This window comes from Heptranchias perlo, chromosome 16, assembly GCF_035084215.1.
Source record: "Heptranchias perlo isolate sHepPer1 chromosome 16, sHepPer1.hap1, whole genome shotgun sequence".
NCBI classification, from domain to species: Eukaryota; Metazoa; Chordata; class Chondrichthyes; order Hexanchiformes; family Hexanchidae; genus Heptranchias; species Heptranchias perlo.
In genome coordinates, this window is record NC_090340.1 from 30,219,427 (window position 1) to 30,242,315 (window position 22,889).

Sequence of the window (22,889 nt, forward strand, 5' to 3'; positions counted from 1 at the left end):
AAATCGCTCTCCATTTATTGCCATATCTTTGCATATAGGCTGTAAATTTTGTTGTGTCGAGCTGAAATTGCACAAGAACGATACTGCTCTGCATTTCCATCTGATTTATTTCTGCCAAAAGACTCTCAGCATGAGCAGCAAGGCTGAAATAATCTACCAGGAAGGATAAAAACTCTATTAGGGTGCACTTTCATTGCCAGTTTAGTGTCAATGCAAAGTGATTTCCGCTTTGCAATAACGCTAAACTTGCAGAGTAAATCTGGAGCCAGATCCTAACCTGACTCTCGTGTGAAGCAGAGAGAGAGAGAGAGTTCCTTCAGGCAGTAGTCTCATTTAGTTTGACACTGCATGGAGAGTAAATTTAGTGCAGCATGAAACCTAGTTTACAAAGTGCTCAGTGGACCGTTGGACCTCCTGGGTACTTTTCAAATTTACCTGACATCAACTGAAATGTTTGGAGGGCAGGGACTCTTCCCCTCCCCACTCTAAACATTTAAATTTCTTACTGTTGGTAGCATGTTCTACCCACGTTGTATCCAGACATGCACAGAGTTCTCTCCTGGGTTGGACAGTTGGAGTTCCAGGCAGGCAGAGACAAGAAATGTAAACAGGATTTTGTCAAGCTGGAACCTAAACTGCAGCTAGTGGTTTCAGACTGGTAGCCTCAGTGTCAATGCACTCTTAAAGAGTGTGGGATGGGACTGTTAACTGTCTACAAAATATTGAAGCACAAGCACCCTAGTTTTAACATTGCTGCTAACACTTACGCATTCAAGTGGAACAATAGGAAGGGTTAGAATAGCCTTTGCTGAACTAATTTCCTTTTTATACTCAAAGTATACGTGTGTATGATTCTCTGTCTGCTGAAAACTGGGCAACTGGAAGAAAAGCTTCAATTTAGTGACTTCACCTATTCTGATTGCTCTTTAAAGTGATTTAAGGAACAATAACAGGATATGAAGGAATTTGGGGTGGAGGAGGGGTAAAATCCCAAAGGCATGGTCAAAGAGGTGGGTTTCTTGGAGGCGTTTAAAGACAGGGAGAAAGGTAACAAGTCAAAGTGGTTGAGAAAGAAAATTCAAGGGAGAAGGGAACAGTGGTTTAAAGATCAACCTCCAATAGAGGAGCGGAAGGAGCGGGGAGCTAGCAATAAACTAGAGCCAGAGGAATGGAGGGTGTAGGCGTCCATTCTATACCCTGGAGATGTATGGTTGGAGAAGATTTCTCAGTAGGGTGGTGCAGGCCAGGGAGGGCACAGAAATCACCCTCAAGCCAACAGCTTGGGAATCTATATAATATATATCCCATGGCATTGCACTTTGGGAGTCAAGACCAAGTTCAATCTTCAGATAAAGTGGAGTTAGAAGGTGAGGAAAAATTGCACGAGGGCACACAAATGTAATCCCAAACCTGCGACCTCTACCACCTAGAAGGACAAGAGCAGCAGGTACATGGGAACAACACCACCTGTACGTTCCCCTCCAAGTCCCACACCATCCCGACTTGGAAATATATCGCCGTTCCTTCATCGTCGCTGGGTCAAAATCCTGGAACTCCCTTCCTAACAGCACTGTGGGAGAACCTTCACCACACAGACTGCAGCAGTTCAAGAAGGCGGCTCACCACCACCTTCTCAAGGGCAATTAGGGATGGGCAATAAATGCCGGCCTCGCCAGCGACGCCCACATCCCATGAACAAATTTTTAAAAATCCATTTTAAACTTATACATTCTGCATTTAATTTTATATTTTCAATATAAATTCCTATATTCACATTTATATTGAAAGCTGCCTATGTAAACTTGTTATGCTGTAATTACATCCTCCTACCACTTATGGCGCTGTACTACAAGTGTGGGATAAATAGGGTCAATATAGACAAAATCTTTGCTTCAAAAAGGGATGAAGTTAAGGGTCAAATTACAGTTGTTGTGCATTGCAAACATATTTGATAATCAGTGTAAAATTTTGGTCAATGAAAAGTTCGCAGACCCTTGCTGTTTCGATGATGTTGAATTCCATCTGAAATGTTTCTTGCAACAAAAATATGCATAGATTACAAATGGGCTGAATTAGGAATGGCAATCTTTTGCCAAATGCTTGAGAATGAAGAGGCAAAAGTTGATTTTGTCACTAACTGCTCAATCCATTCTATGGTGCTGGTTTGGATGCAGCAAGTTTCCACCTTCCACACAATACGTGAGCCACAGCCTTGTGATCAGGGTATCATAGAAATTCTGAAGCAGCGTCACAGAAAGACATTACTGAAATAGATTGTTGACACTGCCAAGAAAAACACTGACATCAAGAAGGTTACCGAGAGGGCACAATGGCCTAGAGTGACGATCACCACAATCCATCGCTGTTCCTGAAAAGCTACTTTTATTGCAGTCCCAGTAAACTGAAATTAAGATGGAAGCTGATGCAAATCCCTCTTGATACTGATAGTCCTGCCCACACTGAATAAACAATAGTAATGGTTCACTGGTGGAGAACAAGGGACAGTTAATGATTTTTTACATTTTGATGACAATCTGAAGGTCACCAAACAAAATTAATCTGATGTCAGATGGCTGATAAGGAAACAGATGTACTGAGATGGAGATGCAGACAAAGGCAGTGTTCAGTAGGTACCCCACTAGCACCTTTGGCTAGAGTTACTGCCTGAAGCATAGTGTCCGTCAAACCTGCAACCAACAATGTTCCAGGTCAGGATTTCGACTCGGTCTCTTTGATAAACGGCTACATGACTGAGCTGGCATTAAACAATTGTCCAATAAGCAATTAATGATTATTACCAGTCAGCACAAGGCTAAAAAATTTTACTATTTTGTAGAGACAATAAATTTTTCCCACTTACACAAAATGCGTACATTCTCACATTCATTCACTCAAAAATACAGTTCTGCTTTCTACAGAAAATTACTCTCGTTATTCTTTTCCCTTTTCAGTTGGAGTTTCTCCATGCCGTGAACTTTCCCTGACTGAAGACCTCCATCAATGTTAGTCTATAAGCCACCTTAAGAAGGCATGGAGGTTGAGGGAGCTAGTGTTACAGTTTTCCTTTACTCCCCATGGAGAAGCCTGGCCTCTGTTTGGGTAGTCCCCAGCATGGTACATTGAGACTGGCAACTCACCATGTGGGTAATCTCATTTCTTATCTCTCTGAGGCACAGTACACCGGAACACCAATGAGTTGTGGCACTCTGAAAAGTACAATTTATCCTTTATAAATATTTATTAATTTCCTACGACTACCTTTGGCTCTAAAACTTCAGAATGTGATGACAAACATGGATAGCAACGAAATCTGATCAAAACAAAAAAGATCTTCCAAAGAGGGAGTTTATAGGGAGGAGACAGGACTGGTAAGGAGAGGAATGAACTAAAGTGACTGGAACAGTGAACGACAAATCGTTTTCACAAGCAGCCAATCTGGCTATTGGCAGCGGGAAGGGATTCTTGTTTATTGCAGCTCTTTTGAAATAGTTCTGTTGTTGCTGGTAATGAGAGGTGATGTTTGTGACCTTCACACTTCACTGCAATACTAGAGTGGGGCCTTCAAGCAGGCAGACAATTGTCAGGTTTAATTGGGTTAAAGCCTAAAAGACTGTAGTATGATATAAAAGCTTGAAACAAGTATTTAGATATCACAGACAAGGAATACAGTCAAGTTATCTGGCTATGGCAATGAGGTTAAAAAATTCCAATGGGCACCAATGCAACAGAAAGCCACGGAAGTACACCTAAATAATAATGGTGATACCACTCTCAAGAACCAGCCCATATGACTGTCCATAAACCACTTTGTAAAATCACTCTGTCAATTTGCATTACCTACACTGAATCATACACACTATATACAATGAAAATAAAATTTGATGGTGTGTTGTAACTGAAGAACAATTGCAATAAGAAATCAAATGGAAGAGTTTACTATGATTTAAAGTAACTGTTATAATTTAGGAAGGAACTTCCGGTTCAGTAGATACCACCTGCCTATCGAGAAAGATCAAAACTTTGGAGATTTGACTGACAAAAGACCACATTACATCTTTGAATTTCAATAAACATAAGATTGCAAATCATGACATAAATTAAAAAGTTAAATGTCTCATGTACAACTAATTTAATACAAAAATATATGAACTATATTTGCAATTCTTGGCCTTCAGATGTCCATGTCAAAATGTTTTGGGATATTTATACAATCATAAGAAAATGCTTTGCATTTTGTTTCTTTAAAATAATGAAACATTTTTTAGTAAAGTTAAAGATTACCATTATTTTATTAGTTCAGGCAACTTTAGCAAATTTACTAGTACATGTGTAACCCAGTTCTACAGGTTAAAGTACTCAGTTTACTGATAGTCATCACTAAAATATTTGTACAGGACTGGTAAAAATACTTTTGAGATCTGCTGAGGAACTGTAGACCTGACTAGATCATCGTAGGAAAGTAAAAGCATTTCAACTGAGGCAGAAAATTGCTCATAAACACTGATTATGGGGGTGCAATGTTGAACACAGATCACAAGGAATGATGGGATGATCAGATTCACTGATAAATTATTCTCTTTAACTATCATGACTTATGTAATAATCCATTCAGTTGAATGTATCTGTACTGTTTTAATAATTTAGCACTACTGGCTAAAAACAGATATTATCTCTGCCAGTTCCTCACAATGATTTGCCCACTTACCTTTGGTCTGAACAAACAACACCCAGCAGAAGTTAAACACTTCAGAGACTGTACAAGGTTGCCGTCTGTTGAGAAAGAACATTTAAAATCAGCACTTGCTGCACGATTCACTACACGCTGAAAGGACACATTAGTTACAGAGAGTGAACAGAGTTCTTTGACCAGATCATAGTAGCAGATTGTCTTTTTGGCTGAAGCTTTCTCCAATAATCTGTTCATTTTTGAGTGAAGGTTTTATAAGTTTTCTTAAATTTGGTGTGAAGGAGACAAGAACAAGAAGTCCTTTGCTGGTAACACAGACATACAGAACAGCCAAAAAAGTCAAAACTGATTATTTTACACAACTATTTATGACCATGGATCTATGGTTCAATAAAAAAAATGTCTGTCCACATATTAATATATTTGCTACCCATGTCTGTTTATTCATAATTTTGGAGTTGCTGGCTTAATAACTTTGTGCAAAATATTTTAATATAACCTCTGCCATTAACCCTTTAAGAGCACGATGAGTTAGCTGATGACCTTTGGGTTGCATTTAATTGCTGCTACTTTATAACAGTAGCCATCAGAAATGTTCAGAGAATCTATTTTACAGCTGTTTGTAGAAAAGAAAGATACATAAAAGTTTTTCAGCACTCCATGAATTAATGGCATACTGTATAAACAGCTGGACACTGAAAGACCACTTCAACAATATATATATATATATACAGATAATCATTTATGCAGCTTTGACAGTACAATGCTGAATACTATGGAGTGGTAGAGCCAACAATTGTTTCTTAAATCATGATGTGCTTGGGATTAACTAAAAAGAAATTGCAATTTTGTTATTTTCTTTTTTTTGGTGAAAGTATGGTGCTGCTGTCTTCAAAAATTCATCAACGATTATTGTATGCATTAGTGAACATGGTATAACATATGGAATAATATTTAACACATTTTTGGTCAGTTACCTATTGCTTATAGGATATTCTTCCAGTCACATTCTTCCAGTCACATTCCACTACTTTAAAGGCCTGGCATCATAGTGCTAAGCACTCACCATAGTCCAGAGACCAAGACCTTGAGTTACAGGGCCATAAAACACTCAAATCTACCAGCTTCAGTTATCTTTCCCGCTAGAAGTGGTGATCATTCATTTTGATTTAATAAAGCAATGATTTTAATTTTTTTTCTACTGTTAAAAATAAACACAGCTCATAGCTCAAGATCTGCTCCATCTTAAGTAGTTCCAATTTTGGATTTAGATGGACTGGACTTGGAGCTCTCACTCAACACTACCTTACTATCATTGAGCATCAACTTTTAATGTTTGCAATATTTGCATCAAATTATTTGAGACTATGCATAGACATTGGTGTGTGTCAAAAAACATAACAGACATTTCGAGTGACCATCTGTACTGAGAGAAACACAATAACAAGATGTGTAAAGTTCTGGAACTCGTACTATCTAAAGCAAGCTTCATGGCAATCAAGGCCATGATATGACTGGAAAGGAAATAAAAAATGAACTTGCATTTATATAGCACCTTTCACATCCTTGGACATCCCAAAGTGATTCGCAATGAATGAGTTACTCTTGAAATGTAATCACTGTTGTAATGTAGGCAAACCCAGCGGCCAAATTGCTCACAGCAAGGTCCCACAAACAGCAATGAAATAAATGACCACATAACCTGTTTGAGGGATAAATGATGGCCAGGACAAAGGAAGAATTCCCTGCTCTGCTTTAAATAGTGCCATGGGATCTATTAAATCCAAATGAAAAGGCAGAATGGGCCAAAGCTTAACATTTCATCAAAAATGGCACCTCTGACAATGTTGCACTCCCTCTCTACTGCACTGAAGTGTCAGCCTAGATTATGCGACCTGCAATGGAAGTTGAACCCACGACCGTCTGGCTCAGATGTGATATTTCTACCACTGAACTAAGCTTACATCAAAACTGAAACTAAAGTACTTGATACAGAAAATAACAAACGGTGCTCCAAAGGGAAATATAATGCTGAACTGTAGTCGGTGAAGAAAATTAAAATGATTATGTTTGCCTGTAAAATAAAGCTAAAGCTAAACCAAGAAGGATTATATACAAATCTAAAGATCAGACAAAGCAGCAACAAAGTTGTGTGGAGATCATAGCAGAGACATGATCATTAACAATGGAGAAAAAGTAAGTTAAGGTCAGAATGAGGCTACTTTTTCAGCGTTAGACGAGGGGAATGGTGTGGTATTTGTGAAGTGAGCAAATTCAGAGCTTTTAAAGAGACAGTATCCTATCAGTTTCCCCATTTTAGGCAATGGATAGCTTACTGCAAATGTAAGCTAAACGTTTGTTATTTGAAACGAAAGGACTTGCACAACACCAGGTTATAGTCCAACAGTTTTATTTTAAATCACAAACTTTCGGAGCTTACCTCCTTCGTCAGGTGATGCACTGAAAATTCGGGGAGTTCTATGAAGGGTGTGAATCCCACCAGATTACCACCCTGGTTCTGAAACACAAATCCAAATTTCATGCATCTCCATGCCTAAAAGGAGTTATTTGTTAATTACAAGGGGCCTGGAGATGACTAGCTGCAGAAACACCAAATCCAGAGGAAGTCCTGCCCTCCTTCCCCAGTAATATAATGGGCATCGTACTGAACAATTTTATTTCTAAATATTACAGAATGGTTTCCCCCCCACCTACACCTCCCACCCCTTCCCCCAGCAAATTACACTATGGTCAGTCAATAATCTGGATACTTGCTCCTTTACTGATTAGCTTTCCCAGATTAATCTGAAAGGCTGAAAAGTATCTTTTAGATTTAAGGGCCCCGATATTAGAATAGAGGCGGGGTGGCAGCGGGGGGGGGTGATTGGGCGCGTGGGTAACCCGACCAATAAAAAATGTCCGTTTCCCACGCGATTCAATTGGTGCGACTTAACGTGGCTTCCGGGTTTGCCATCCGAAAGCTGCGCAGCGGGCGGACTGTGCACCCGCATCACAGGCTGTCAGCTGGAGGAGCTCTATTTAAAGGGCCATTGCTCCAAAGGCTTTTGCTGGAGCGGACACCCACACACCACAATGGAGCAGCACAGGGGCAAGGCTGCTCCAAGGCTTAACGATGCCTCACTCCAGGTGCTACTGGATGGGGTGAGGAGGAGGAGGGATGTGTTTTATCCGGCGGACGGGAGGAAGTGGCCTGCCTCTGGCACCAAGAATGCCTGGCTCGAGGTGGCAGAGAAGGTCACCAGCAGCAGCAATATATCCCGCACCTGGATCCAGTGCAGGAAGCACATCAATGACCTAACCAGATCAGCCAAAGTGAGTACACTTACTGATTCTCCTACATTCCATGTTGCACATCACCACCACCCCCCAAGTGGAGCAGTCTTTGGTGGGGCCCTCACGGGCTCCAAAACCCAGAGTGCGTAGCCCCAAAGCATCTAAGCAGTCAGGGCATGAACATGAGCAACCTGCCACTACCTCTGCTGCGGGCACAGGGGATGCACCACATAGAAGTAGTCGGAAGAGAAAGATGAAGGTTTTGTGAGCATGAAGGGTATGTACAAGGGTGTTTGACAGACTGTCATGTTTTTCAATTATAATAGCTTTTTGTTAAAGTGACATTAAATGTTATGATTGTCACTACTACTGCCGCATCTTGCCCATTCTTGACTGGCTTTTGCAATAGGGCCCTTTCATGAGGTTCACCATGAACGGCAATGCTTGATGCCACCCATTGGGTCAATTTACAGTGGGTGTAAGTGTAGTTGCAGGAGTGTTTTGTGCAGGGAGGGGTGGGCACTGCTCTTTCCAGGTGGTGTGACGACTGGACTCTTCACACTTTCTGATGTTAGGAGAACCGTTCACATATCAGTGACTCCCTGGCCTCACGAGCAGCCAGGTGAGCCGCTGCTCTGCCCATAGTTCTTCCTCCTCCTCCTCCTCCTCAATTTGTCAGATGTGGATGGGGCCTGCTCAAGCGGCACCCCTCTCCGTTGTGCCATGTTGTGGAGGGCACAACACACTACTATAATGCGTCCCACTCTGTCTGGTGCGTATTGAAGCGTTCCCCGGAACGATCAAGGCACCCAAGTCGCATCTTGAGCAGCCCAATAGCATGCTCAATTGTAGACCTGATGGCGATGTGGCTGTCGTTATATCGATGCTGTTGGTCGGTGATGGGGTTCCTTGGAAGTGTCATGAGCAACGTGTGCAGGGGGTATCCCTTGTCCCCGAGGAGCCAGCCCTTAAGGATGTCTGGTGCGTGGAAGAGGGGCAGAATGTTGGATTCCCTCAGGACGAAGGAATCGTGGCAGCTGCCAGGGAATCTTGCACACACGTGAAGGAATCTTTTGCGGTGCTCACAAACGAGCTGAGTGTTGATGGAGTGATACCCCTTTCTGTTGATGAACAGTCCTGGCTCGTGTGGAGGTGCTCATATTGTTATATGGGTGCAATCGATTACACCCTGCACCTGTGGGAAGCCAGCCACAGAGTGGAATCCCACTGGCCTCTCCATTTGGCTGAGGTCATCCACGGGGAAGCTGTGGCTCTGCGAAACAAGCCGTCGGTGACCTGCCTTATGCACTTGTGTGCAGATGACTGAGAGACCTTGGCGATGTCCCCGGTGGCACCCTGGAATGATCCGGAGGCGAAGAAGTTGAGGGCAGTGGTGACTTTGACAGCGAGGGGTAACGAGATGCCGCTCGGCCCAGCCAGGAGCAGCTCGGCATGAAGGAGGCGACAGATGTCTGCGACTACCTCCCGACTCACTCTGAGCCTCCTTATGCACTGCTCCTCAGAGAGGTCCAGGACGTTGAGCCTTGGTCTGTGGAGCCTGTGGCGAGGGTAGTGCCTCCTGCGATGTCGCTCTCTCTGTTGTTGCCCTCTGTGCTCTTGTGCAGGTGCCTGTGGCACAGCACTGTGTTGTGGAGCTGCAGTGGCGGAAGTGCATGCTGCCTGGCGAGGCTGGTGATGTTGCTCGTCCTCGGGTGTTATGGTGTATGCAGCCATGGCACCCCCATCCTGATAGTGTGAGTTTGAGGGAGTTCGAAAAGTTGTTAAATATGTGTGAACAGAAGAATTGTGTGTGGAAAGTAAGAATTTTCAGTCAAAACACAAAGATCTCGCAGCCAAAAGTTTGTGTGAAAGAACTGAGTGCCCTGCAGCAAGAACTCATCTTTTCTCCCCATCTGTCAAACAAGCATTTGAATGTTCATCTGGCTGCTGGCTGAAACACGTCTGGTAGAACATGGAGTGTTTCTCACAGCACAGGAAACACGCTGAGGATGTTTTAAAATCGGACCTCTGCCCTTAATGTGGACAAAATTAAGTTCCAAATAAGTCTCTTAACTCTCATCCTGCCGGCTTTAATTGCCAGTGAGACTTTCGCATTCGGGAGGCGCGCGCATCCAGACGCGTCAATGGGGAACCCGGAAGTCTGCGGGTTGGAGCCGGGTTTCGAACCCACTTGGGATTTCCGTGATTTTCAGGGCCCCCCCACAATGCACCCACTACTTCCTTCCAAAATTGACCCCAATCTGTTTACAATTCAAACAGTCACACTATTATCAAAGTGATATACAATGAACAAGGCAATATTCGATCAGGATGAAATGACACAAAATAATAAAGGCATCATCCATCTAGAAAAATTCATATCAAAATATCACAGTGAGTTGTAAAATTTTAAAGAACTGAACTGTGTGGTAGGTCGCGAGTTTGCACGTATGATTCTGCACACAGTGAACTTGTAATCTCAAGTGAGCAATGACAGGAAAGTGACAACTAGAGGCTAGTTATATGTCAGGGGGGAAGGAGGGACAGTTATAGAATCATAGAAGTTTACAACATGGAAACAGGCCCTTCGGCCCAACATGTCCATGTCGCCCAGTTTATACCACTAAGCTAGTCCCAATTGCCTGCACTTGGCCCATATCCCTCTATACCCATCTTACCCATGTAACTGTCCAAATGCTTTTTAAAAGACAAAATTGTACCTGCCTCTACTACTGCCTCTGGCAGCTCGTTCCAGACACTCACCACCCTTTGAGTGAAAAAATTGCCCCTCTGGACCCTTTAGTATCTCTCCCCTCTCACCTTAAATCTATGTCCCCTCCTTATAGACTCCCCTACCTTTGGGAAAAGATTTTGACTATCTACCTTATCTATGCCCCTCATTATTTTATAGACTTCTATAAGATCACCCCTTAACCTCCTACTCTCCAGGGAAAAAAGTCTCAGTCTATCCAACCTCTCCCTATAAGTCAAACCATTAAGTCCCGGTAGCATCCTAGTAAATCTTTTCTGCACTCTTTCTAGTTTAATAATATCCTTTCTATAATAGGTTGTTACATAAGGTTAAATCTCATGGGATCCAAGGTGAGGTAGCCAATTGGATCAGGGGGGGTCGGCCAGCATCGGGGATCAGGGGGGTCGGCCAGCATCGGGGATCGGGGGGGGGTCAGCCAGCATCAGGGATCGGGGGGGTCAGCCAGCATCAGGGATCGGGGGGGTCAGCCAGCATCAGGGATCGGGGGGGTCAGCCAGCATCAGGGATCGGGGGGGTCAGCCAGCATCAGGGATCGGGGGAGTCAGCAAGCATCGGGGATCAGGGGGGTCAGCCAGCATCGGGGATCAGGGGGGTCAGCCAGCATCAGGGATCGGGGGAGTCAGCAAGCATCGGGGATCGGGGGAGTCAGCCAGTATCGGGGATCAGGGGGGTCAGCCAGCGACGACACTGGGAGGGTCAGCCAGCATCGGCGACCGGGGGGGGGGGGGAGGGGTCAGCGTCAGGGGTGTGTCCAGCATCAGAGGGGGGGGGTCCACCATCGATTGGGGGGGGGGGTGCGGTCTGGTCGATCGCAGGGGTCCTGTTGGCCAGGTGAGCTTCTTGGGCCTGGATGAAGCACTCCTGCTCCTCCGGGCCCACAAGCAGTGCAATAACGGTCCTCACCTCATGGATCCGGTCCTTCCTACATGCTTTCACCTGACTGGAATTGGATGCGATGGGAAACTCAAACAGCTACGGTTAAATTCATTTAAGTTTTCCAATACACAAAATATTAAGTACCTCAAGTATTTCAATGGGGGACATTGCTCCTTTAAGTATCAGCCCGACGGCTTTAGGTGGGAGCGGGACTTCCTGGTGTCTGTTGTGCGCAGGTATACAAACCTGCCTGGGATGGGGTCCCACTCCAAAAAGTTATTATTTTAACCTCGCACCCGCCCCCAACCCACCCATTCTTGAGGGTTAAATTACTCCCATATTCTCTCTCCTGCAAGGTAAATCATTGATTAAAAAAATCAAATGGCACCAGATCAAAAGTATAATAGTGCTGAACAATATATTTAATGAGATGAACAAAATTCCCTGCATCAAGTTGTTCTCTGGCTTATCTGTCACTTCAGAAGCAAGATAATGTCTGGTGAATGTTACATAGCTGCGGGATTTAAATTAGCTTCCAATATATTAGACCTCTGAGCTGCTGTAGACCAACAAAGCATATTAGACTTCATAATCAGTTCACTAATATTTCTATTCATAATGATTTATTTCTGAACAGACTGAAGCTTAACCATAATCAATCAACAAATTCAATTCCAACACTGTTGGGGGTCACATACAGTATGTCTAGAGCAGCTGTAGCATTCCATTGCCTTAAATTCACCTCTGCAGCAACAGAACAAGCAGCCAAGATCAGACCAGGAGCTGACAGAGGAAAAAGAAGAGCGGGAAAGCACAGGGAAGAGTCCAGTCAGAGCTGAATGACAAAGAGAGCAAAACAAAGAGTGGGGAGAAGAAAAAGAGCCAAGGCAGAATACAGCAGAGCAGGTCAGAGGCATGTATGGAGAGAGTGCAACAACACTGGAGGATTAAGTAGCAGATCTGGGACAACTGAGCTAATTCTCAGTAACCATTCATCATCCAAACTGGAAAAAAATTAAGAAATATTGCTCTTGTGCCAATGATGAACCCCTTTGTATAATGGTGTACTCAGAAATGTCTTGAAATGTCAGTTGAAATATTGGTCACAAAAATAAAAACTTTAGGGCCGATTTTAACTCAGCTGCCAGGTGGAAACAGGGTGATGGCACCCCTATAACAGCTGTGCTGCATTTACTGCCCCATTCCTGCTCAGATCCCGTCCACCACTGTATTTCCCGGAGTCTTCAGCTAGGTGCCCCAATCACCTGCCCGAATAGGCGGAAGCCTCATTATTTTATGCAAATAGGCGTCCTATGATGTACATAGGATCCCAATGCAAATTTAAAGGCCTGCTGGGTGGAGCTTGTGCTGTGGACACCCTGCTCAGTAAAACCTGGCAGGCAAAGGTAAGTGCTGAAATAATGTTTGTGGGGCCAGGAGGAACAGCAGTGCCCCACCAGGCTCCACAAGAATAATCTGGTCTGCTGCTGTCCGGGTTTCCCCCTCCACTCTCAGCGATCATTAACTCCGCCCCCCCACCACACCTACTTTCTTCACTCTCAAACTCAACAAAGATAATTTTAATATATGGTTCCAACATGTATTGACTTTCCCTGGGACAACTCTTTTTCAAAATAGAGATGGTCTTTTCTGTTTGTTTTGATTTCTTTAGATTTCTATATTCATTAATCTTTATTGTAACAATTAATCAACTTTTATTTCTTTCATACCCAGACAACCTAATCTTTGGTCATGGCTGTTTAGTAGCAAACTATGTTTAAATAAATATGTTTAGTAGCAAGCTGTGTTTAAATTATTAATAGAGCCATAGAGTACAAAATCAAGGAAGTTATACTAAACCTTTATAAAACACTGGTTAGGCCTCAGCTGGAGTATTGTGTTCAATTCTGGGCATCACACTTTAGGGAAGGATGTCAAGGCCTTAGAGAGGGTGCAGAAGAGACTTACTAGAATGGTACCAGGGATGAGGGACTTCAGTTATTTGGAGAGACTGGAGAAGCTGGGGCTGTTGTCCTTAGAGCAGAGAAGGGTAAGGGGAGATTTAATAGAGGTATTCAAAATTATGAACAGTTTTGATAGGATAAATAAGGAGAAGCTGTTTCCAGTGGCAGAGGGGTTGGTAACCAGAGGACACAGATTTAAGGTGACTGACAAAAGAATCAGAGGCGACATGAGGAAACATTTTTTTACACAGCGAGTTGTTATAGAAACATAGCAAATAGGAGCAAGAGTAGGCCATTCGGCCCTTCGGGCCTGCTCCGCCATTCAAAATTATCATGGCTGATCATGCCGCTTTTTGGATCTAATACTATCCCTAATTTCTTTTGTAAGCCACGGTTGAGCCACTTTTCCTGTTTTATTTTTGCACCAGACAGGAATGAATAATTGTTGTAATTCCTGCACACGTTCTTTAAATATTATGACCTGGAATACACTGCCTGAAAGGGTGGTGGAAGCATATTCATTAATAACTTTCAAAAGGGAATTGGATAAATACTTGAAGGGAAAAAATTTGCAGAGCTATGGGGAAAGAGCAGGGGAATAGGACTATTTGGATAGTTCTTTCAAAGAGCTGGCACAGGCACGATGGGTCAAATGGCCTCCTTCTGTGCTATAACATACTATGATACTAACTTTCACCAGCCGACTTCATATTGTAAACTTATTTATGTGGGATCAAAGAAAATTGATAAACTTATAAAAATGGGCTGTAGTGACAAAAGATTGGTTGCCTCAGTCCAATCATCATCACATTGATGTACAATCCCTCTGTAATTATAGTCAACTAAACCCAACCCAAATTTCACTTGTAAATTATCACCAAGATCAGGTGCTTCTGTTTCTAATCCCAGATCTTCCATTAAACCTCTTTTTTGTCACTGTGCTTTGATGTTTAATGGGTTAGGTCTTTTTTGTTTGCTTGTTGGTTTGATATGTTTTTCAGATCTAGACATACATGCTTTTCAACTTCAAATATTTCAGTGTCCTTCAATTATCCTAAGAATTTGAGCTTAAGTTCTAATTTTACATATTCTTATATCATTAGACTAAATATAGTCACTTTGTGGTATAACCATCTCATTAATCCTTTTCATTTTAAATTTTGTATTGATGGAAGCTTTTGTTTCCTAGAAACTTCTCTATTTTTGTAGTTGATCAGCTTCAGTAGTGTAAGCCCCTCTCCACTCTTTCTGTACTGTTCAGGAATTGCAACGGTAATTCCAGGCCTCTGTTCATATATTCACACCCGTTCATTTGTGGATTTTTTTTTGTTCACTTTTCTATTATTGGCTTTCGCCAGTTTTCATTCTGTTAAATGTATCGCTCCTCACCTCTTCTCACACTCTCTCCTATAAAATCTCTCTACTTACTTAGCTTTCTCCTTGCTCATTTTACATTCAGTGGTCTGATGTGTCTCAAGGTAATTTAAAATCTGCTTACATTATGATAATTTCCCTACTGAAAGATGGGGGGTCAAACTGCCTCCTTGGGAAGTGTTGAATGTACTTTCTTTTCCCCACTCCTCCACTAAATGTTTGGGAAACCTCATCCCACCAACATGTGAGACTGCTGGGTAGTGTGTTTTGTTCCAGTTTTGTTCCAATCTTGTTCTTTTGTTTGATTGCAAGTGGTACTTTACCATCTGGTACTTGAGTGAAGACTTTACATCAGAGATGGGCACAAGTCAGAAAAAAGAATGGAACTTGGGACAGTTGGTAAAAGTAATGACATTTTTTACTTCCAATTATCTGAGCATAATTATTGATTTTAAGGAGACAGTGATACAAAAAGGAATGTGGTCAAATCTTGATCACTTTAACATGTCCTATTGTAAGTAAAAAGCTTTAGCAATGTCAGTTATAATGGACTCGATTTTACCGGCGGGTTTCCTGTGCGTTTCCAGCGGGGGGGCCCCGAAAATCCCGATATCCAGGCACGTGACCGGATCGCGCCACGATCCCGCCCACTTCCGGGTTCCCCGATGACGTGCGGGGGTGCGTGCGTAGCCCCCGCTGGTGGGAATCCCGCAGGCAATTAAAGCCAGCGGGGTTCCACTTGAGTGTATTTATTTTGCTTGTTCAGGTCATTAACTGACCTGATTAAGGGACTGTGTGTGATTTTGGAGAAACATGGGACTGTTTCACACAGTGGGGGAAACAGTCCGAGTTGAACTGGACGTGTTGCAGCCGTCAGCCTGTGGCAGCTGCAAAGGTCCATTTGACAGGGGGGTGGGGGGGGAGAGACCCTCACCCATTGCAGGAGGCCGCTCTGTCACTTGGGACAAAGTGTGGCCTCCACCACCCCCATCCTGACGGTCAAAGTCACCAACCTGCACACTCACCCCGGGGTCCGGAGACATGTGCCTACCTTGCGGACCCCCTCAGATGTACATATTGCGGATGGGGGCCGTCGTAGCTGCAGTCATGACCCCCTCGGAGGGCGAACAGCATCACCAGCCTCGCCATCCACCTCTGACACGTGGAGCTCCACAATAGAGTGCTGTGACACATCCACCTGTACAGCAGGAGGGAGGGCTACCGCAGAGAGAGACGCGTCGCAGAGGGCACTACCCTCGCCACAGGGTCCACAGACCGAGGCGCAGCTCCCCGGACCTCTCCGAGCAGCAGTGCACACGGAGGCGCAGATTCACTCGACATGTAGTCGTGGACATCTGCAGCCTCTTTCATGCCGAGCTGCTCCTGGCTGGCCCCAGCACCATCTGCTTACCTGTCGCTGCCAAAGTCACCACTGCCCTCCACAACTTCTCCTCCGCATCCTTCCAGGGTGCAGCCAGGTACACCGCCGATGTCTCTCAGTCGTCTGCACGGAAGAGCCCTGCAAATACACCTGCACCTACTCTGCAGTAACACAATGGGTGGCATCAGTGGTGGGTCCTCATTGTGATACCCAGGAGCGGACATTATTGCACAAAACAGACAGGATTCGCGGAGACATGGCAGTGGTGGTGCCAATATAATGTGTGATGTGAGTTGTTCTGAAATTCAATATAGGTAACACCCATGACAAACCCTCAAACACCCTTGTGCATCCCCTTCATGCTCAGACACGTTTGCCTTACGCTGCCTACTGCACATATGTGATGCATGCCCTGTGGCTGCAGCACAGGTGGTGGCAGGTTGAGTGAGGCTGGCCGTGAGGGAGATGCACGAGAGGGTGAGTATGGGATAGAGCCATGAGATTATATGAGGATTGGGTTGCGTGTTAGTGGCGGGGTGAGTACTCGCGAGGTGAGTAGGTGCAGGTAAGATGAGGATGGGGTTTGAGTGGGTATGAGGGGTGATGTGACAGAGTAGTGTTGGCGGTGCCGAAGGAGATGTGGGGTGGGGGCAGTGTTGTGGCAGACGGAGTGTAGGGGAAAGACTACGTGTTCTCACTGTGGCTGACCTACTGCGGTCATTGGAGCGCCTCCTGCACTGTATGCAGGTGGGCGATATGTTGGTGGTGCAGGTGACCTCCTCTGCCACCTCGAGCCAGGCCTTCTTGGTGGCAGAGGCAGGCCGCTTCCTCCCGCCCGCCGGGTGGAAGATCTCTGTCCCCCCCTCCTCCTCACCCCATCTGATGATACCTGGGGTGAGGCATCATTAAACTGGGAGCAGCCTTCCCCCTGGGCTGCTCCATGCTGTAATTTGTTCTATTGGTTGCAGCATCTGTCAGTGGAGGACTGCCCCTTTAACTAGAGAGCCTCCAGCTGACAGATCGTACTGCGCATGCGCAGCCCGCCCGATGCGCAGACCAGCAGCGCGGAGCCCGGAAGAGCAGGTAAGTGTCTCCAATTAGTGGTTTGCCTGCTACGATCGCGCGGGCAACCCACTAATTTCACCGAGCGTGTTGACCACGCTCCCGAAACCCAACCCGCCGGAAAACCGCAGGCCTGGTAAAATCGAGCCCAATGTCCTTTCTCAAAATGTTAATGTGGAGAGGCAATCTTCTGGTGGCAGCACGTTCAATATTAATCAATCCACGGTGTGGTGGAGCATGATGCATTCAGTGTTCACTTTATGCCTACATATACTTATCTGGCAGATGGGTCTTATTCCCAGATCCCTTTCAGGCTTGTTACAATTCAGCTTCACTCCAGATAACTTCTCTTGTGACTAACAGAAAAGTCCACTTTCACTGGAAAGCCCTCACATGAAGTAATATGGGCTAGTGTGCTCCAGGGAAACCATTAGCTATTGTGTTACTGCTGGATAATGTATAGGATCCCCCATTACATCTTGTGTTACTGCTGGATAATGTATAGGATCCCCCATTACATCTTGTGTTACTGCTGGATAATGTATAGGATCCCCCATTACATCTTGTGTTACTTTGGAAAATGAGTATCAGCCACAGCAGATGCTTTGGTCACACTAAATTATTAAACAGGTTTTCCATGGCGAGGTTAAATCAATTCAAATACAGCAAAAAAAAGTTTCACCCAGGAATTCTTCAGAACTGACAAATGAAAGGTGAGCAAGCATTTTAATAGATTCAGGAAAAAGGAAGGAGGGAAGAAGCAAGTAAATGAAATTGATACTCCAAGCACAGAGGAAGTACATCGAGTTACATTGAAACTACAGCACAGAAACAGGCCATTCAGCCCAACTGGTCTATGCCGGCATTTATGCTGCACACAAGCCTCCTCCCTCCCTGCTTCATCTAACCCTATCAGGATATTTTGCTCCTTGCTCCCTCATGTGTTTATCTAGCTCCCCCTTAAATGCATCTGTTATTTGCCTCAACTACTCCTTGTGGTAGCGCATTCCACATACTTACCACTCTTTGGGTAAAGAAGTTTCTCCTGAATTCCCTATTGGATTTATTAGCAACTATTTTATATTTATGATCTCTAGTTTGGACTCCCCCCCCCCCCCCCCCCACAAAGGAAACATTTTCTCCACATATACCCCATCAAACCCTATCATTATCTTAAAGACCTCTATCAGGTCACCCCTCAGCCTTCTCTTTTCCAGGGAAGAGTCCCAGCCTGTTCAGCCTTTCTTGATAAGGATTATAGCAGAAATGAGAGGATATCCTTGTGAATCTTTTTTGCACCCTCTCCAATGCCTCTCTATCTTTTCTATAATATGGAGACCAGAACTGTGCACAATACTCCAAGTGTGGTTTACCCAAGGTTGGATAAAAGTTTAACATGACTTCTATGCTTTTCAATTCTATCCCTCTAGAAATGAACCCTAGTGCTTGATTTGCCGTATTATGGCCTTATTAACCTGCATTGCTACTTTTAGTGATTTGTGGACCTGTACCCTTAGATCCCTTTGCTCTTCTATCCTGTTTAGACTCTTATGATCCAAGTAGTATGTACCCTCCTTATTCTTCCTACCAAAATGCACCACCTCACACTTAACTATATTGACATTCATTTGCCAATTATATGCCCATTCTGCATATTTATTAATATCCTTTTGCATTTTGACGCATTCCTCCTTTGTATTAGCTACACCCCCCCCAATTTGGTGTCGTTCACAAATTTTGAAATTGTATTTCTGATTCCTGAATCCAAATTGTGAACAAGAGTGGTCTCAGCACCGATCCCTGTGGAAGACCACTTCCCACCTTTTGCCAGACTGAGGAGCTACCCTTAACCCCTACTCTCTGTTATCTGCTTTGTAGCCAACTTGCTATCCATTCTGTTAACTGTCCGCTGACTCCACGTGCTCTGGCCTTAGCCACGAGTCTACAATGCGGTACCTTATCGATGGCCTTTGGAAAATCCAAATATATTACATCTACTGCATTACCCTTGTCTACTCATTCCGTTAGTTCAAAGAATTCAATAAGGTTGGTCAAGCATGACTTTCCCTTCTGAAATCAGTGCTATTTATTATATTTCCAATCTCTAGATGTCTTTCTATTACATCTTTAAGTAAAGTTTCCATTATTTTTCCTACCACCAAACTTAAGCTAACTGGTCTATAGTTCCATGGAGTTGTTCTATCTCCCTTTTTAAATATAGAAATAACATTTGCTGTCCCCTTGTCCTCTGGCACTATTCCCTTTTCTAATGAATTTTTATATATATGTAATAGTGCCTCTGCTATCTCCTCCCTATCTTCTTTTAATATTCGCGGGTGCAATCCATCCGGACCAGTGCTCTTATCCTCCATAAGTTTGAATAGTTTATCAATTATCTCCCCCTTTCTATCTTAAATGATTTAATATCTTTTTCGATCTCTTCTAATATCCTGACCACTTCGTTAGTCTCCCTAGTAAATACAAAGGCAAAGTAACTATTCAATATTTCTGCCATTTCGCTGTTGTTACATGTGAGTTAATCGTGTGCATCCCTTAGTGGCCCTATCCCTATTCTGATTCTTCTTTTGTCATTTATGTGTCTGCAGAATACTTTACTATTTCTTTTTATATTCCTCGATAATTTAATCGCTTTGCTTTCCTAATTGTTTTTTTGACTTCTTTCCTAACCTCTTTGTATTCCCTTTTGTCATTCTCACTTTTATTGTCTATATAGTTAGAGTATGTCTTTTTCTTTAGTTTCAATTTACCCTTATCTCTATTCATCCATGGTGTTTGTTCTTGCTTTTTAGAGGAATATATTTCACCTGAACTCTCTTGATCACCGTTTTAAATATTTCCCACTGCTGTTCTATTTCCTTGTCAATTTTTTTTCCAGTTTACCTTCCCTAGTTTCTCATCCCCTCAAAATTAGCTTTTTCCCAACCTATTACTTTGGTCTTTGTCTGTCTTACTTATGTCATCGGTTAAATGACCTGTAGCCTGCTCAAAAGAAAAGCAGATTATTAGATGATGTAATCATTTCCTACATTATCTAACAATCTCGTGCTTTTCTTTTAAGCAGGCGACAGATTATTCAACCAATACTTCTCTGCTTGTACTGCCTACATTCCACTCTAATTCCAAGTTGCTTAATTCATATCTGATAATTCAAATTGTTAGCACTAAATTTATTATTTACATTTATTTATCCAGTAATTTGAATGAATCCATTTTTAGTGCAAAAAATGACAGAATTATGGCAGATGAGATTTAATGCAGAAAATATAAAGTGCTGCACCTGGGAAAGAAAATGTGTGACAAACGTAATCCATGAATGGTGTTGAAATGGCGAAGCATGAAGTTGAAAGAGATCTAGGATTGTTGGGCTCAATATTGCTTTGTGTTGGTTAGACATGTTGAACAAGCATGATTGATAATACCTTTGGTTAATAAAAATCTAAGGGATATGGGGCTAAGATGGGTATATGGAGTTAGATCACAGATCAGCCATGATCTTATCAAATGGTGGAGCAGGCATGAGGGGCTGAATGGCCTACTCCTAGTCATAGAGTCATAGAGTTATACAGCACGGATAGAGGCCCTTCGGCCCATCGTGTCCGCGCCGGCCATCAAGCCCTGTCTACTCTAATCCCATATTCCAGCATTTGGTCCGTAGCCTTGTATGCTATGGCATTTCAAGTGCTCATCCAAATGCTTCTTGAATGTTGTGAGGGTTCCTGCCTCCACAACCCTTTCAGGCAGTGAGTTCCAGACTCCAACCACCCTCTGGGTGAAAAAGTTCTTTCTCAAATCCCCTCTAAACCTCCCGCATTTTACCTTGAATCTATGTCCCCTTGTTATAGAACCCTCAACGAAGGGAAAAAGCTCCTTAGTATCCATCCTATCTGTGCCCCTCATAATTTTGTACACCTCAATCATGTCCCCCCTCAGCCTCCTCTGCTCCAAGGAAAACAAACCCAATCTTCCCAGTCTCTCTTCATAGCTGAAGCGCTCCAGCCCTGGTAACATCCTGGTGAATCTCCTCTGCACCCTCTCCAAAGCGATCACATCCTTCCTGTAGTGTGGCGACCAGAACTGCACACAGTACTCCAGCTGTGGCCTAACCAGTGTTTTATACAGCTCCATCATAACCTCCTTGCTCTTATATTCTATGCCTCGGCTAATAAAGGCAAGTATCCCATATGCCTTCTTTACCACCTTATCTACCTGTTCCGCCGCCTTCAGGGATCTGTGAACTTGCACACCAAGATCCCTCTGACCCTCTGTCTTGCCTAGGGTCCTCCCATTCATTGTGTATTCCCTTTCCTTGTTAGTCCCTCCAAAGTGCATCACCTCGCACTTTTCCGGGTTAAATTCCATTTGCCACTGTTCCGCCCATCTGACCAACCCATCTATATCGTCCTGCAGACTGAGGCTATCCTCCTCGCTATTTACCACCCTACCAATTTTTGTATCATCAGCGAACTTACTGATCATACCTTTTACATTCATATCCAAGTCATTAATGTAGACCACAAACAGCAAGGGACCCAGCACCGATCCCTGTGGTACCCCACTGGCCACAGGCTTCCAGTCACAAAAACAACCTTCGACCATCACCCTCTGCCTTCTGCCACTAAGCCAGTTTTGTATCCAAAGTGCCAAGGCACCCTGGATTCTGTTCCTATGTTCTATGTTCCTATGTAAGAAGAGCCCATGAGGGACTTACTGACATTGAATTACATCTGCCACTTCTTTGCCAATTCCATCATCTTATCTATATTTCCTTGCAGCTCCCGTTGGACCTCAATTATTCACTATGCCTCCTATTTTAGTATCATCTGCAAATATATCAATATCAAAATCATTAATGTACATAGTGAACAAAAGCAGTCCCTGAACTGAACTCTGTGGGACACTGCAATCTACTGAAAAATTGTCATCAAGTCCTACTGTTTCCTCCCTTCTAACCAGTTTATGATCCAATTTGTTACCCTTTCCCTTAATCTTCTCCCATAGTCTCCTGTGTGGTACCTTTGTCAAAGGCTTTCTGAAAGTCCATGTACATCAAATCCACTGCATTTCCCTCATCCACCACATCTGTAATCTCAAAGAACTCTATTGGGTTTATCAAGCACAATCTTCCTTTTCTTTTATCCATCAAATACTTAATCATTTTAAAAACTAATTACCCAGGTTACCTGCGCCTACCTTGCTAACCTTTTGTGAAGCTGAATGTGAATCTCTTAAGTTGTTTGTAACAACATATATTCCTGTTAAGTGTTTCCTGTTACACCTATTGTCTAGTAAATTCTTGAGCTAATATCCTGTATCCTTTAGTCATGTGCCATGTGAATTTTCAAAAATATTATAAGGATTGTTTTTGAATTTCTCTTCCAAATTAGAAAAATCCCTTACTTTGCATCAGCAGGGCCATTCCTAATAAATGTGGGACAGAAAGAACCATTTACTCATTTG

The 22,889-nt window shown here is 43.5% G+C and overlaps 1 protein-coding gene across 1 annotated transcript in view; it reads right to left on the minus strand.

Annotated features, from left to right (window-relative positions):
- Positions 1–22,889, minus strand: part of rbl2 (retinoblastoma-like 2 (p130)) — a 160,778-nt gene that overhangs the window by 123,744 nt on the left and 14,145 nt on the right. Inside the window, exon 4 of the mRNA XM_067997885.1 lies at positions 4,706–4,770. Within this exon, the coding sequence (XP_067853986.1) occupies positions 4,706–4,770 (65 nt within the window). The remainder of the gene's footprint in view (positions 1–4,705; positions 4,771–22,889) is intronic.